The sequence below is a fragment of the Calonectris borealis genome, chromosome 18 (genome assembly GCF_964195595.1).
Source record: "Calonectris borealis chromosome 18, bCalBor7.hap1.2, whole genome shotgun sequence".
Taxonomy (NCBI): Eukaryota; Metazoa; Chordata; class Aves; order Procellariiformes; family Procellariidae; genus Calonectris; species Calonectris borealis.
In genome coordinates, this window is record NC_134329.1 from 6,272,655 (window position 1) to 6,288,897 (window position 16,243).

The following is a 16,243-nucleotide window of genomic DNA, read 5'->3' on the forward strand; positions in this document are numbered from 1 at the left end:
AGGTCACGTGCCTCTGTCATGGGACCGGCGGGCCGCCTCCCGGAAGCGGCGGCAGGAGGCCGGGCCGCTCAGCCCCGGTGGCGGCGGGCCCCGCCGCAGGGACGGCCCCGCTCTCGGCACCGATGGCCCAGCCCGCCATGCCGGAGCCCGGCTCGGCACCATGGTGAGCCCCCTCCTCCGAGGCCTCCCGCCGCGGCCGCGGGGCTCTCCCGGTCCGTGTTCCCCCCGCCGCCGGCTCGTCGGCATGGAGGTGACACCGGCGCTGCTCCCGCGGGTGGCCGGTGACCGGCCGCGCCGCTGCCCCGCGAACGGGCGTGTGCCCCGTTTCTGGCAGGGCAATGCCCGCTCTCCCCGGGTGCGGGTGGAGCGGGGAGGCGGTGGCGCGGGAGCAGGGCCCGGAGCTCCGGGAAGCCCCCGCAGGGTCTCGGCGGCTTCGTCCCTCTCCGGTGACTCGTTCCAGGAGTGCGGGGAGACCGTCTAAGGCTGAACGCTGCCGGTTTTCGTGGCCATGCAGTAACTCGTGTTCTTCAGTTTCACCTTCTGAGTTGCCTTTTGCTTTTCTTCCAGACGTCGTCTGTTTCTGCGGGAAAGCTCTTGTGTGCAAAGCTGGAACTAGCTGGAACTAGCTGGAACTAGCTGGAACTAGCTGGAACTAGCTGGAACTAGCTACTTACTAGTAGGGGCGGAAAAAAAGGGTTATGAAATACATACATCCTTGAAACGATGAGCTGAGTAACATTACGATGTAGGCCATCTTCTGCAGGAAGCCTCCATCTTGCGCTCCCTGAGGCCTGTCGTGTACAGTCAGCAATTGAATTAAAAGCAGCAGGTTGCGGGAACTGTTCGGACTGCACGTGGTTAATGCTTAATGATAATTACTCCATGTGCTCAGGATAGGAGAATATCTCACAAGTCCGCATCTCCTTCCTCATGTCTTAGCTGCAGTTACAGAATCTATCTTAAACCCACAAAAGTGACCAAGTGTAACGGCACGGGACCCTTTTAGTGCCGCTTTCACGTCTAAGCTCGGCGTGGTTATGTGAGAACCATGTCTCTTTTCATTTGTAATAACCTTTTTGTTGCTCTACCTGAAATAATAGGAGAGGGAGAAGCATAACAGTTTTCAAACATACAGTCATTTCTGTCAATGCTTTGCTTTTTTAGGTGGAATTACTTTTTCCTTTATGATGGTTCAAAGGTTAAGGAAGAAGGAGATCCTACGAGTGCTGGGATTTGTTATTTTTATCCTTCTCAGGTAACGTCTGCTTTTATTTCGGTGCCTGTAAAGGAGTGCCTGTGTTGTGAGTCAGTGCTGATAATCTGGTTCAGGAACGGTCGGGCTTCCAGGTCGAGCTTTGGATTAGTTCTTATTTAGCATTCACAGAAGTTTTAAGAAAGCTCATGCAGCTGGAGCCAGCTGGGGTGGTGCTCCACCAGACTGCACACAAGTCCTCGGGCTTCTGAGGCTGGGCACGGTGGTGTTGCCCTGTGCTCCCTCACTGTGGATTCTGGTCAGTGCAGTCCTCCAGCAGAGTCCAGGTCTGTTCTGTGATGTGAATAAACACGCACGAGGGATGAAGGTGCCCCTAAATAAGCTCTAGGTCCTCGTGCTGCCTAAAAAAATGCAGTCCAATTCTTTTTTCCCCAGAAATTTGCCTGTGCTACCACATTTGATTTATAATTGAATTGAACTTATAGTTCATTTTTATTTATACCTGAATACAGTAGTGATTTTTTTTCCAAGACCTTTTAAAAGGGGGGGAAAAAAAAAAAAAAATCTTTCTTCCCTGCCTTCCTCGACAGACTCTCCCCGACCAGCAGGACCTGCTGTGTGGACAGATTGCCGGAGTGGTGCACTGCACGACTGAGATTTCTGGAGTTCCTCCAAGTCTCATTCGCCTGAGGAAGCTCAAGTTTGCAGTTGTAGTGGATGGAGACTATCTGTGGGTGAGTTCAAGAGATCTGGAGGCAGTCACAGAGCTAAAACTGTGAGAGAGTCTGAACTACTTTATTAAACAACAAGGGCGCTTTTTTTTTCCCCACATTATGGGCTGCACACAGATAGACTGGGGAGAGCTTGGGTGGGAACTTGCAGTGCACAACTTTTCATTGCAGGGAAACTTAAATCTCGTTTACCACAGCCTACAAGCATGTGTTGTGGCAGTCACTTCAGCTGTTCCGTAAAAAGCTTCACGTACAGGTTTTCTTAAGATGTGCCTGGCAATGGCTGTAAAGCACTGAGCTCTGCATCGTTATGTGTGTCCGTGGGTTACTGGCAATGACTGGAAACAAGATTTTGTGGGCTGCAGTTTATGATAAGGACTAAGTCTCCCTATTTGGTAGTCTGACCGTTCTTTCCTTCTAACCCTCAGTATTCCCTGCTGCAGAGCTTTGTCAGTGTCAACAGACATTTAGTGTATAAAGAGCAGTGTGCGGCAGAGTCGTGACAAAAGTGCCCCAAACCATCCCCTGGAAACTGGGCTGAGACAGGTCAGGCCTATTTAATTGGCAGTGCTGGTCAGGCTCACTGGGCTCTCTCTGAGGCAGAAGGCCTGGCGCTTGTGTTTCTCTTGGCAACTCAAAAAGTAAATGAAGCATTTTTGTTGTTGTAAATAGCAAGTTAATTTGAATATTTTTTAAGTACTTGGTTTCAGGAAAATGTTCTCAGCTATTAGAGCATGAGCTAGGTCATCTAACATGGGAAGGGAGCGTGTCTAAAACGCTGGATTTCTGATATCATTTATTTATCCTGTGTGTGCCAGGGCTCTTCTGTGGGTATTTTTGAATTTCCTTTTCATCTGACTTGTGAGTTGGGGGGATGTTTGCCTGCCACAGAAATGCTTGTATGCCTTTGACACTCATTTGAAAGCGATGAGAGTTGTTTTCACCTGCTGTGCCTGGGTTTTGTCAGTAAACATTCTTCATTCATGGCTTTCTGTATTAAAGGTTCTGGGCTGTGCCGTTGAGCTCCCTGATGTCAGCTGTAGACGGTTTCTGGAGCAGCTGATCAGCCTCTTCACCTTCTACAATGGGCCTGTGCACCGTGCGTACATGGTAATTAAAGATCAGCAGCCGTGATGTTTCTGCCTAGGAAGACGGAAACACTTCCCATATTGGCCGAGCTCTCCCCAGGCACACGCATGTTCCCTTACGTTGTCTTCCTGCTTGCAAGGGTCAGAGCAAGCTCACGTACCAAAAATCAGGACCTGGGAAAGTGTACAGGCCCATCCCCCTTACTGCACTGAGGAGGTGTGGGTGTCTGCTAGACGTTTCCTAGATGTTCAGTTTAAAGCAGTTTCCTCTCGATACCATCTTCCTCCTTATCATCCCAAGATTTGCCACTTACAGGTACCGTCCCAGATTGATTGCACCTAACCATCCTGAACGCATTAAGGCCTGTGCAGTGACAGCCGTGTGGATTTCTGTTGTCCGCAGGCATTTTCTCAGGAGGAACTGAGCAGGCAGTGGGACAGATATATTGAACATATCCAAAAAAACACCAGTGACCTCCACAAGATTTTCAATTCTCTCTGGAATCTGGACAAAACCAAGGTAAAAGCCTGTCCTCTGCAGTGTCTGGCTTTAGAGCTGCCTTAGTGCCAACGCTTTTGTGTTTATTTGCTGCTGTGAGCATTTCCCGGGATTCTCTGGCCTAACTTCTTGTGGTTCTCCCTGTCTAGGTGGACCCTCTGCTTTTACTGAAAGCAGCTCTCATCTTGCAGACTTGCCAGCGGTCTCCCCATGTCTTGGCAGGCTGCATTCTCTACAAAGGCTTGTAAGTAACCAGGTGTTACCCAAAGGGTTAACCTGCACGTTAAAACTGCCCCTTCCCAGGGCTGTGATCCCAGAGCGCATCCAGGGAGCAGAGCAGGGGCACTAGCTGTACGCACAGGGCTCCTGTTTGTTACTGACAGGAACGTTAATGCTTCAGGCAAGGTAATCCCTGTCTGCTGGTGTATTTCAAAGAGGATAAATGGTTATTTGTGTTTATCAGTAGGAGAAATGGAAGCATGAAGAAATTCAAGGCTTGGGGTTTAGTAGTAATCTGCTGTCTTTGATATTCAGCAGGACATGAAGACTGAACTTCTTGGGCTTTTTAGGTGGAGGTCACCAAGAAAGAGAAAGATGTGTGCATATTATTCTTTCCCCTTAGTGTTCTCTTTGCAGTCTTGCAAGTACAGTGCACGTGTGTGTCTGTATGTATGGATTTTTGACTGACTTGTTGGCCACGACCACTGTCTATACTGCTAGAAAGTGCGCAGAAGAACGAGCTAGAATCTCCCACAAAAAATGCTGGCTTCTTTCAACTGATCATAGCTGAAGATGCTGCAGATGTGGCACTGAACGATATCAAGGAAAGCCTCAAAGGTGGCCTTGAAAGACAGGAGGTGGGGGATTCTGAGAATTTCTTGGCAATAACATTCAAGCACCTTTTTCCTTTGGCATAGACTGTTCCTGTAGCACCTTTTACGAGCACTGGAAATATGCCACAATGTGTGCATCTTTCCAGGTCTGACAGAGGCAGGCCAGGCATTTTTAAGGGAATGATCTCATACGTGCAAGCAGGACACTGAGCATGAGTCACTGCAGCACCTTAAAGCTGGCAGCATGTTGCAGTGGAAATGGACGTCTGACTTGAGAATGGAGTCTCGTCCTGTGTCTGCCCGTCACCAATGTGTGTGTCTCGTTGTATCACTGGTCTGTCTGGTAGAGATTTTTTTTCACCAAATGTCATCAGAGTTCTCTGAACTCTGAATCTTACTACAACCCTGCAAAGGGCTTTGCACTTGAGTTAAAATTCTCCTCATTTAGAGCCTTTTGGAGAATCTCCAGAATGTGGATCTCAACAAGATATAAACGGAAAGACCAAGAATACCTTTGGAAGCCCTGTCAAAGGGGTCTGTGCTACAGTACTTTGAGTGCCTGTCTTTCCGAATCTTCTCCACTGCCCACAGTTCTTTGTGGGGTGGCAGGAAGCCTGTATGGATTGGTCTGTCTTAGGTCTTGAGTCAGCAAAACCAGATTTGTTGGCCCGAAATAAATGCCAGCAGGCGGTTTTCCTGAGTTTAGAGTGGAACTGACCCAAAGAAAAGAAGAAAGCGAGAGTCCTGATGGTCACCCAGCTTGTGATCCTCTTGTCCGGCAATGTGTTAGCTCCAGCCCATGTCTGGGGCTGGCCCTTCAACCCTTGCAGAGTGTCTGGCAGGACCAGGAGAGGTGGGTGCAGTGGAACCTTAGAGACCCCCCCAGGGATCACCCAGCTGTGAAATGGGGCCCTGCAGCACCGTCAGTTTTGCTCAGAGTACAAGTAAAAGCCTAGTGTGAGCATTACTGCTGGCTCTGCCTGTCCTGATGCCCTGAGTGATGGGAGGCTATGGCTGAGCTTCAGGAAATGACACTCTGCTCACGGATGACTTTGTTTTGTCCTTTTAGGATTGTGAGCACGCAGCTGCCGCCTCCTCTCACTGCCAAAGTTCTCCTCCAAGGCAACGAGTCTCCAGGCCAGGTATGCAGCTAAACACGTTCCCTGCATGCAGATACCCCCTTGTAAGGGTGTGGTCTGGGAGCTCTTGTGCCGTAGATCTTACGTGTGCCGTTACTGGGAAGGACAAATACTGATGCTAAAAGCTTTTATTAGTTATGATTGAGTAAGGTTTCAAGACTTCTGCAGTAAACATTTGCTTTTTTTTTGGTCTTTAAGTTACTGAATTCTCATCTATGTGATGTTTTGATTAGCTTTTTACCCATGTTTAGGTATTTAGTGCTAAATATATACATAATGAATGTCTGAAAGTGACAAATAAATCAGTTTTTGTTTGCATTAAAACTTGTCAAAAGTAATTATTTTCGTGGTTCAAGATCCTCTACAAAAGAGCCATCAAGATCCACATATGAAGGACTTGCTCTGGTTGAGTGAACCAAGTTTTTGTGCCCTGAGCAGGCAGTAATGACAAGTTGTGGTATTTGTCCTTGCTTTCAGATGTATTCTGAGTCTTGGGAAGTCCCCTTGACTTGCGGGCTACCCAAGGAACAAATCGCTGCCCAGCATGGTAAACCAGTCACAGCATTTGCTGATGGGGATGGTCTGGGGTCTGCTGTAGTCACAGGGAGGCTGAGGAGGCTGGAAGAGATGTCCTGGTGGCACTGATGGCAAGTGTTGAGTCATGCCACAGAGCTGATTCTTGGATTTTCTTTCAGAGTGAGCCTGGAGGTGAAGAGCAGCGGGAGCCTGGTGAGCATCCAGCTGCAGAGTACTGGTTGCCAGGTGCACAGCAGCAGCGGCATATGGGCAACCCTCTGGGGCTGCATTCTCTGCAGTGGGAGCATGAGCTGGTTCTCTGGGATTCGTGTCAAAGCTCTTGCTGGATGCAGGAGTATATCCCTGAGGGTGTTGCTGCCACTAATTAGCATGTGCCAGTGGGTGTTGTGTAATCAAAACTAGTTCCTTCCTTTGGCTAAGCAAAGGAGTTTGCTCTTTTGGGTTTAATTGTCAGTTCTGCAGATTCCTAACATGCCTGCCTTAATTCCGGTTATGCATGTGCTTACTTGGCCACTGGCGGAGCCCTGAAAACAGATGGCTGATGCTTTCAGTCCAAACCTTCAGTCATCGTTTTTGAGCATCGGTTTATAGATATTCTGCCAGGATGGTTAGGAAAAAAAAAACACTAAGGGAATATTTAACTGTGTCAGGCATTAAGTGCATGAGGAGGATGGGAAAATGCTGCCTAGTCAGACGTGGTCAGTTTGTGGTGACCCAGGATACAGGATGATAGCATGCCTTCTCCTCCTGCAGAAGCCTTTGGGCTGGTGGAGTCTGGCTTCTGGTCTTTATGCTGGGGTGTGTTAATTTAATCCTCGAATCTCCATTGCTCTTGCAGATTCGCCATTGCCGCAGGGTGTCTGTATCATCCCGGTATTCCTAACAGAAGATGAAGTCTCAGTGCTCCGAGACTTTCCAGTGGAGTGGATGAGTAGGTAGGAAATCAATCTGATGCACAGAGAGGCTTTTGCAGCAAGGGAGCTAACATGTGGCGTGGTGTCCTCGCTAGCCATTGTTACTGTTTTCTCTGTTACTAACTCAAACTCTGTCATCTGGCTGTTCAAGCTGCCCGAGGTCTTTAAGGCTGGACAGAATTTGTGGTGTCCATATCTGTGTTGTGAAGCAGCCTAAAGCAGAACTGTTTCCCAAGACCAACTGTGATGTTCTGTTGTTTCTCAGCTCACAGTGCTGCCGTTGTGCTTTGTAAGGGAGTGACATTCCCAGGAGTCTGCAGTGTAAGAGGCCCGTGCTTTTCACCTGTGTTAGACTTTAGCCCATTCTTTTCCAAGGTAGATGCTCTTTGGGGGAGATAATAGATCAGCTATTGAATGCTACCAGGAGGTGATAGTGTTATTAGGTATGTAATAACTCCAAGCAGATCCTACTCAGTAGTTTAATCAACTTGTCATCTCCCGCTAGGTCATCTGTGTCCCCAGCAAGCCCTAGAGGAGAGAAGAATGCTCTCTGCTCCCAGGCAGTTTCAGAATCAGCAGGAGTTCATGAAAACGAGGACCTGAATAATATCTCTGTGCAGGAGTCCCCTGAGCAAGCTTCAAGCACAGCTGCACCAGAAGATGCTGTGCAATCAGGCAGCCTTGCAAACACAGGTCCTTTGAAGGGCTTCCCCGAAATGGAAGCCAGTACAAAGAATTCTCCAACTGCAAAACTGAGCAGCCCAGACAACAAAAGTTCAGAGCTCAGTAGAAAAGCATCTTTCTCATTAGAGAAAGACATGAAGCAGCTGCCAAGCCCTTCCCCACTCCATACTGCTGAATGTGCTCAAACTACAGGTCTGTATCTGGAAGGCTTTTCCTTTCCAAACCCTTACGCCCGGGAGCAGGAGAGTCAGAGCATGGGGAAATCCCTTGTGGACTCTGATGTTGAGCAACGTGATTTCCAAAGTTATCCTGCAACCAGTGGCAGTCCAGCTATTTGCTCTCCTGCCCAAGAGCTGAGCAGAAGGAAATCCAGTGAACAAGACAAGCAGGGGACTATGAGCCAAAGTAGCGTCTCTGGAGAAAGCGGCGGTGCAGCTGGTGGCAATGCGCGGGGTTTGGATTGTCCAGCCACCGCTGTACAATCAGAGCTCCAAAGCAGGAGCCAGCTGCCAGCTGTGGAGGTTCAGGAGGGCCTGCCCGGTGACCCAGCAGAGAACACGCACTGTCCCAGGAGCGGGGAGAGTGGCTGGCCGCCTCAGGTGGACAGTCTGGGAGCCCAGGCTGGTGTGGAGTCAGGCAAACAGTGCAAACCGGTTAAAATGAGCTTGTATGTTCACTGTATCAAGGGGCTTGTGCTCTCCCTGCTGGCTGAGGATCACCTCCGAGAGGACCAGAGCTCCATTGAAGATGTGGTAAGTGGGAAAGCTCCTCCCCACCTGCAGGTACGCTCACCGCTGCTCGGCTGGTGGTGGTGGCGGGGACAGGGGTTACAACTGAAGAGCGAGCGTTGGATCGCGCTTCCCATCTCTTTCCTCACCTGCTCTGTTGTGCAAGGCAAAGCCATTTGGCTTCGGGTTCGTCACCACAAGCAAAGCTACGTGGGAGGTTGTTCGCGAACGTCAGGCAGTGAGCCTGAGAGGTGAGAGCGTTGTCTCACAGGCAACTCCTGTTGCCTGTTGTTGTCTGTCGGTGCCAGCGCTGGAGCAGAACGTGTAGGTGTGACCGTCAAACCGCCCCGCGGGCTGCCAAAGGCTGGATTTGGGATTTGTTGGGAAACTCTGTCAGTTTTGTAGTGCTTTTTGGAAAGCAAGGTTTGTTCTCTTTTTAACCTCCACTTTGCATGTCACAGCTTCTCCCTCTGGAAGCACCAGAGACGTGTCTGGCAGCACGTCCCCGAAGCGTTTCCTTTCTAGGTGAAAGTCTGGCTGTCTGTGTCCCCAGCCTGCTTCTCCCTGGCGCTGCTCTCCGGGGGCCGGAGCGAAGGGTGCCATTTGGGCAAATAGGTGCTGTACCAGAGCAATCCCAATTTACTCTGCTGCGGGATTTGCTTCGGTGCGCAGGCTTCCCTGCCAAGCATCGCGGTGCAGCTCGTGGGGCTGCGGGGGAAGGCTGTGCCGGCCCCCGGTGTTTCCCGGTGAAGCATTAGTCTGCAGAGCTGCCGCCTGGCCTCTGCTTCCCTACCAGGGAGCTGAGTCAAAGCTGCGGAGGCCTGTTTGATATGCCAGTTGCCATAGGAACAACCTAATTTCTTTAACCGTCAGACTGGAAGGTGGAGGGAAGCTCAGCCTAACGCTGGCTCCCAGCATTAGCAGAGCCTCAAGGTTACTCCTTTTACTTCCAAGCTCTGGGACTCGGAGGCTGTGGCCGTGACCCCCCGTAAGCAGGGGGATGCCACCTCTGCACAGCATGTGAGGATTGGCGTGCGCAGGAAGGGATTGCTGCCAAATCAGCAGAGGCCAGGAGGTGCAGCCTTGGCCTTTTGGCGCATTGCTCTGTCCACTTTCTGCTCATTTCAAACAGGTAGCTGTGCAATGGCTCCCACTCTACCATGTCTTCTCTGGTTGCAGGGAGAGAGGGAGGTGCAGGCAGGTAGGAACTGATGCTCTCGAGAGCTGAAGGTCGTCCTCGTTGCACAGGTACCCTCAGCTTCTCTGGGTTTCCTCCGGTTGCAGCTCTGGTCCGGCCGGCTGGCAGTGCAGCTCTGCCGTGCTCGGAGGCGGAGCCGTTTCCAGCAGCCCGTGCAGCACCCGTGGCTGGAAACCAGCCTCTGCTCTGCTTCGTGTCTGACCTGCCATGAGAAGGAGCGTCTGAAGGATGTAGCTGGTGTGTGAAATGCCTTGTTGCGGGGGTTAGCTCTGCTAGAGACACCTTGCACGGCCTCCTCCCATTGAACGCCTGGGCAAGGCCAGCAGTGGGCCCAGCCTGGCTCAATTTGTCATTCAGTTCATTAAGTCTCAAGACCAACTGCCTGACACTGGTGCAACGCATTTCAGTCGATTTTCCTGTATGTATTGCCCCAGGGTTGACAAAGCCCTGTTCCGCTCAGGTTCCTCTTTTCCCAAACATGCTGCTTCCATCTCGCATACTCTTGCTTTGGATCTCATCTTGGCAAAACTGTACTTTCATACAGCTTGGATTTGGACTGTGACTGGGTTCTTCTGACTACACCCTTCCTCTGGGTGCAGGTGTTTGTTGTCTCTGAGGAGAGATGCACTGCATGTCCCGTCGTCCCTGGAGGAATTGTGTTGTTCGAGGAGGTAGAGCCGGGCTCTGCTGCTGGCGTCATGGTGGATTTGAGGCGTAACCTCAGCTTGTCTGTTCCTTTGTTTATCTGTAGATTAAAAATGACCCTCAGCTCTCAGGGATGTCAAAGCTTAGTTATAATTAATGTTTGTCGAATGCTTTGAGGCCCCTGAATGACACCAAAGAAGGGTAAAATATGCTACTTGTGCAGCTGAGAGCAGCAGGCAGTCCCGACCGTCCCTCTGGGAGGGCGGTTTCCGATGCAGGCTTTCCCTGCAGAGCGGGAGGCTTTGGAGGCTTTCAGGCTCGCTTCCTGCCTGTCTTTAGGTCTTATCCCTTCATTTCACTGCGCAGAAAAGAAAATCTGTTCCATGACCAGGGGGGTCAAGGATAGGCCAGGCGCTGCCGTCCTGCTGAATGGAGGCTTGATCCTCTCCGTGGCGGAGGAGAGCAGCCGGGCAGGCTGGAGGATTATGGAGTTAATCTTCCCAGCGCTGCCGAGGGCCCCTCGCCCTGCCTGAGCCCGGCCCGCTGCCTGGGAGCCTCAGCACGGCCAGGGCCGCCGGGCTGCCCAAAGTCCAGTCGGGAAAGCAGCTTGGCTTTCATGTTAGTACGTCGTGTGAATCCATTGCTCCTTGCCGGGCGTGTTGTTACCCCACAAGTGAGGCTGTTTCCTTGGCTTTTCTTTTTTTCCTTCTGGTGATAGCCCAGTGCCTGCAGTCTGCAGCTGGCCAGAAGCTCAGAGCAGAGGCTAGGTGCCCATTAAAAGATTTACTCCTGTGTTGAGAGTGCTGCGGGAAACACTGCAGGCAATTAAATCCAGCCCAAGCGTGTAAGCTGCATCCTGTGTTGTACTGTCTGTCTGGTGTAATAAGGGCTGGTAAGCAAAGGAATATTCCTTGCTGCTGCTGAAAGTCATGGCCAGGATGCGAAAATGAGCCCTGGAGAGTAATGTTTGATGGTAAATTAATGGAGTCTTGCATTTTCCTGTAATTAATAGCACCAGGTGGTTTAATGGCTTATTTTCAGGTTGGAGTGCCCTTTTCAGAGTCCCCGTCTCACTGACTTGTAAGCTGTGAGGCTCGTCTGCTTTCCTCTGTGCCCAAGTTTCCCAGCCGTTCCCGGGTGGGAGCCTGGGCAGCAGCAGCAGAGCGCGGAGGGGTGCAGTCCCTTTCTCATGGACGTCGGCCACCCCAGCTCCCTCCAGTACCTCCTCGGGAGTCTAGGCAAAGCAGGGCTTCTGCTCTAACGCTTGCCTTTTTTTGCCCTGTCTGCAGTACCACAGCAGTCTGGCTTCTCTAAACGGCCTCGAGGTTCATCTGAGGGAGACTTTGCCCAAAGACTCTTCGTCCTCAGCCAAGACAACCTACAGATTCACTCACTATGACTGCGTTCAGAACGTACTCACAGGTAAGCCTTCATCTTCTGGAACAGCAGCCGCTTCGGAGGAGGGAATAATGAGGAGAACAGGGTTTATGGTAGCCTTTTCTGATGCTTCAGGCAACTTCTCAGAAACATTGCATGCTATAACTCTTACCAAATAGCCTGGATGTAAGGCCCTATTGAGGAAGCTTTGTCTTTTGTGAGTTTATAATCTGCTGAAGGCTTGTTGATCGCTTTGTTTGGTTGAGAGCCAGAGACCGCTGGGAGGTGGAGCAGCTGGCGTTGGGGCTTCACTCAGAAAGATGTTGCTGGGGGTTCTGCTAAGGGCTGGGTCCGAGGCCAGGACTCAACATCCTCTTCAAACCTGCCCTCCCTCTCCGACTTCATTCGTCCCTGGTGTGATGCCTTTTGCCCCACTGTACAACAGAGTGTTTGTCAGTTGTTTCTGGCTGCGAGAAGCAGGAACTGGGAACAGCTAGTAGCCAGCAGTTCGGAGAGTGCTGCCCTGGATCGATGGGTAGACCATCGACATGCAGAAAGCCCCGTGCACATGTTGCTCCAGTTCATTTTGAAGTTTCCCTTTTTCTGGCAGCTTCACAGGCAGTGTCCCACCTCCTTCCAGCTTAGAAGAAGTGCTTTAGGGAAAGAGAGAAACCCCAGTGATTCTGCATAACCCGGGTCTCAGGCCTTCTTGTCACCCCTCTGATGTGTGGGGTGGAAAGCTACACCGGGCTTTTTGTTTGTGCATGGCTGAGCACGGTGCAAGCCGCTGACTAATTTCATGGAGGTCACACTGGGGCTTAGGGTGTCACCCAGTCTCTGTTCTGTGGATGTCCAGGGTCTGTGAGAGAGGTCCGCAGCCTTTTCCTGCTCAGTAAGTGGGGGCACGCTCCTCTACAGAGTGGGCTTTTAACGCACACCCCTTCCTCCTATTCTGCAGCCAACCTGCCCCATACACCTGGCCCTCTGGATCGGCACTTCCTGAGAGCCGCTACGCTGATCCACTCCGACTTCAACCAGCTTCCGACTGCTTCGGAAATGTTAATTAGGTGAGGTGTGCTTATAACTCCCTCCTCTTCCAGGCACAGGAGTGCCGTGGGGCACACAATAGGCTGAAGGGGGAACCCCTTTTCTAAGGCCGGCTGAGGTTTGGCACATGTTGTAATCACAGCAGTGTCTCTTGCCAAGGGTCAGTCATGTCGCCACATTCCCTGAAGTTTGCTCTTTGGATGTGGGCTACTTAATATTCTGCCTGCGGTGTGAGCTGGGTGTTGAGAGGCTAGGATGGCAGCAAGGCAAGTGAACTGAAGGCACAGCTGAGTTGTGCCAGGGGTTTGCATTAAGATATACTGCTAGAATATTGCCAGTTCCTGGCACCATAAGGTTCTAAGACACAGTTTTAAATATAGCTGTTCCTAATAAATTTGTGTCTCAGCTGGGAGCCAAAGGCACCCGGAATTGGCAACCTAGATTTTGTTTTCTTGCACGGCTTGTTGGGTTGGAAACACACTGTAACGTGCGTGGCAAACTCAATTGTAATGCGCCAGGCAAGATGGTCTTATCACAGCCAGAGCCCTTCCGCAGAGCCGTGGCTAAAGCTGATCCTGTGCTACAGCACTCCCCCTGATCTCGGGGAGGATGGTTGTGTTGTGAGTGCGCAGGGATTCTGCTTGCCTGGCTGTGCTTGTTTGTCCAAAACATGATGAAATAAAGATGCTTCTGGGAATTACACCGTTTCACTTCTCTGACTCAGCTTGCCAAGGGAATGTGAATCATACACTTCAATGCTGGAGAACTCCTTGTTTAGCATTAGTTTGACTGGCTCCTTAAATCCTATACCGGCTAAGCTGGCGTATTCGGTGTTGCCCCAAAAAAAGCAACTCCATGTGTGAATCAGACTGAGTAACAAGATGACTAAAACTGCTTTCTTGTATGGAGAGTTGTCACGGAAGGGTGTCAGCAAACATACAGTTGCTGCTTTCCTCTGTCAAGGAGGAATGCAGAGTCCTTTGCTTTGCTCCCTGCCAGCCCTCTTGCAGGTAAATACTGAGTGGTGGTTTTTAATCAACGACTTGAGCTTTCGTGGTTACAATCTGACTATTCCTGAGCTTCATCACATGTGTAACTAAACAACCTCGTATGGTTCCTGCTGTAAGGGTGCTGTGCTAGGATTTACCTATAGACAGGAGGAGTGAGATAGGTTCCTCCAGGAAAGAAGGGGTGTTAGACACGAGGAGTCCTTAACTACCAGCTCTTGATGTACTGGGCTGGTCTGCCAGCAAGGGAAATACTCGGAGGATGGCTACATGCATGGGTGTTAATGCTGCTGAGTAGGTCCCATGACATACGATGCTTTCTCTTTCAGGATGCCAGGACCCTTGAGAAGGAGGGTCTGGTTCCCTGTGGCCTTCTGGTAATACACTGCAGGGTTTTGGTGCCCATTTTAGCTCTGTGTTCCTTTGCTCTGCTAGACCTAAAAGTCCCTCTCAATAGCTGGGAGTCCAGTGCCACGAGCATCCCAGTGCCCAGCCTGGTGAGTTGAAGGGGATCTTGCACAAAGCTGTAAATCCTGACCGCTGCGTTCTCTCCTGCCCTGCTAGGAACGCCTCCACGGCCGTGTATGCCTGCCGGAATCCCGTCCATGAAACCTACTTCCAGCAGCTGGGTGCTCCGCTCCGCAACTCAGGTGTTCCCAACCCTCACGACAGTGCATTCAGCTTGCCGAGCAAGGCCAAGCAAAAGCTGCTGAAGCATGGAGTGAACCTGCTTTGAACTGATGCACTGAGGCAATGTGTGTCAGCCCGTGCTGAAAGTTAGTTCATCTCTAATAAGTAAAATCTCCAAGCTATTTATTCCGTAGGAGGCCCAAGGCTCTGTGCCACATCTACGGGGTCTCCAGCCTGCCTTGCCCGCAGGAAGGGGCACTCTTACTGCCCTATTCCTGCAGCACTTTTTGTGCTAGTGCAGAGCGTCATTCGCGTTAGCACTTACCAAAGACTGCAGACCAAAAATAGCTGTGTTGGGGTGCTTGGTTTACATTGACTCTAGGACTATTCATGGTGCTCTGCTGCCACAGGCAGAGACTCCTGGAGTGCCTTGACCTAAAGTAAAACCTCTTCTTTCTCTAAGCTATACAGACACCAGGCTACTGGGCAGTACTGGCTTTAAGAGATGTCAGTCAGACACTGCATCTGCCTGGAGTTCTGTGCCTACACTTGCCCTGGTCAGACTTGGGCTTTATTTATATCTCTTAATCTATAGAAACGATCCCCTTGCCACGACGTAACGCCTTACCTCGATTAACAGAGCCTGCATATTCTCAGACTAACTGGATAGAACAAGCACTGCAAAATTCATAATCCTCCTACAGGTGCTGTCAGGAGGTTTTTATACTGAATCTGGGAGATCCTTGTCCCTCCACGCGTGCCTGATCGGTGATTGTGCAGCACAGCGCTGCCTTCCCCGCTGCCCACCAACGCAGCTGTAACCTGCCGGCCTCTCAAGGGCCGTGGTGACGGTGATGTACGGATGCACACCTCCTGCCTGCTCCTCGGCCTTCTGCTTCCTCCCCTCCCTCCTGCTGGAGGACCTTGTTTCGCCTCCCTGCTCTTGCTGCTCAATTTGGCTACGCTCTGCCGACAGAAAAGGCAAGTGGGAGCCCCTTTAGCTGATGGGACCAAAGAGGTTTTGTAGCTCCTCGGCAGCTGTTCTGGTGCTGCTCGGACGGACGGCGAGACCCCGTGAGCGGCTGGCTGGGGGGATTGGCGGTGACGGCTGCTTAGACTGAGTGATGGATACCTGCGTCTGACTGTGCTGGGTGTTTCAAAGCCCGCTGCTGTTACATGCACACACATCACTGTGAAAATAAAAGAGAGTCTCCAAGACTCACCCAAGTGCTATGTGTCAGCGGCCAGAGTCCCACTTACTGCTTGGTCGTCGTGTTTGTGATTCCTGGTGTGCGGGTTTGGGCTTGGGCGACCCGTTACCCCGCGTTAGCTCCCTGCCGAGGGCGAGTTCCTGCACCGGTGGGTTGAACAGGCGGTGCCTGTTGCTTCGATCGCTCCTGCAAAGCAGCTACTTGTCAAGGTCTTAGAAGATTGCTAAAGGTAGATGTGTTACTGGCTGTGCTGTGAAATGGTGAGCGGACTTGTGTCAGTGTTAGCAGGGCTCTCCCAGGAGCTGGACACGGTAAAGTCACCATCGTCACGGCTTCTTGTTCCACTCTGACGGCAGACAGTTCCCGAGGTAGCTCTGCCATTGCAGGACTCCTCTGCAGACCTTGGCTGAGAAATTCAGTGGAGTATCAGTTGCCTGTCGGCTAATGGCAGTGTAGATGTGAAACCTCATTAGAAAGCCTGAGCTACAGCCATCCAGGAGACCTCCTGCCTCGCCGATACCCATGCGGAAGGGGGCACAGAGTAAGGCACCGCTTCCCTGAGTTACAGACAAGCTGCTTTGGTTCTGGAGTGCGGCACAGAGGGGCACCCTGCAGGTGAGGGGTGAGGTGGTGGGAGAAGGCAGGAGGAAAGACGGTTGTGTGCTCCAGCCCTCTTGCGATGCTCTGGGCTCCTCTGACGTGCTGAGCCAAGAGGCTCCCTCTGTTAGATGCTGCTCTGTCTGTCTCCTCTCTGCACACTCG

The 16,243-nt window shown here is 51.3% G+C and overlaps 1 protein-coding gene across 4 annotated transcripts; it reads left to right on the forward strand.

Moving 5' to 3' along the window:
- Positions 1-24: 24 nt before the first annotated feature.
- Positions 25-15,503, forward strand: HPS4 (HPS4 biogenesis of lysosomal organelles complex 3 subunit 2). Of its 4 annotated transcripts, XR_012676424.1 has the most exons (14): positions 25-163; positions 1,165-1,255; positions 1,804-1,947; positions 2,947-3,054; positions 3,436-3,552; positions 3,681-3,775; positions 5,434-5,506; positions 6,199-6,265; positions 6,879-6,975; positions 7,460-8,390; positions 8,533-8,617; positions 11,499-11,631; positions 12,545-12,653; positions 14,205-14,371. XR_012676424.1 is itself a non-coding variant. In XM_075167487.1 (13 exons), exons 1-13 carry the CDS (start codon positions 123-125, stop codon positions 14,374-14,376), a joined length of 2,178 nt encoding a protein of 725 aa, XP_075023588.1. In that variant the 5' UTR covers positions 27-122; the 3' UTR covers positions 14,377-15,503. The 4 variants fall into 4 exon arrangements, 3 of the variants coding, with proteins under 3 accessions (XP_075023588.1, XP_075023589.1, XP_075023590.1); XM_075167487.1 differs by lacking the exon at positions 8,533-8,617 and having other exon boundaries at positions 27-163; positions 14,205-15,503; XM_075167488.1 differs by lacking the exon at positions 8,533-8,617 and having other exon boundaries at positions 28-163; positions 6,199-6,232; positions 14,205-15,503.
- Positions 15,504-16,243: the final 740 nt, after the last annotated feature.

Bases quoted from the DNA above. Each gene is read 5' to 3' on its own strand.
- HPS4 (XM_075167487.1), top strand. From the start codon at position 123: ATGGCCCAGCCCGCCATGCCGGAGCCCGGCTCGGCACCATG. The intron at 1,256-1,803 runs GTAACGTCTGCT...CTTCCTCGACAG, and splicing joins GTTATTTTTATCCTTCTCAG to ACTCTCCCCGACCAGCAGGA. The intron at 5,507-6,198 runs GTATGCAGCTAA...ATTTTCTTTCAG, and splicing joins GCAACGAGTCTCCAGGCCAG to AGTGAGCCTGGAGGTGAAGA.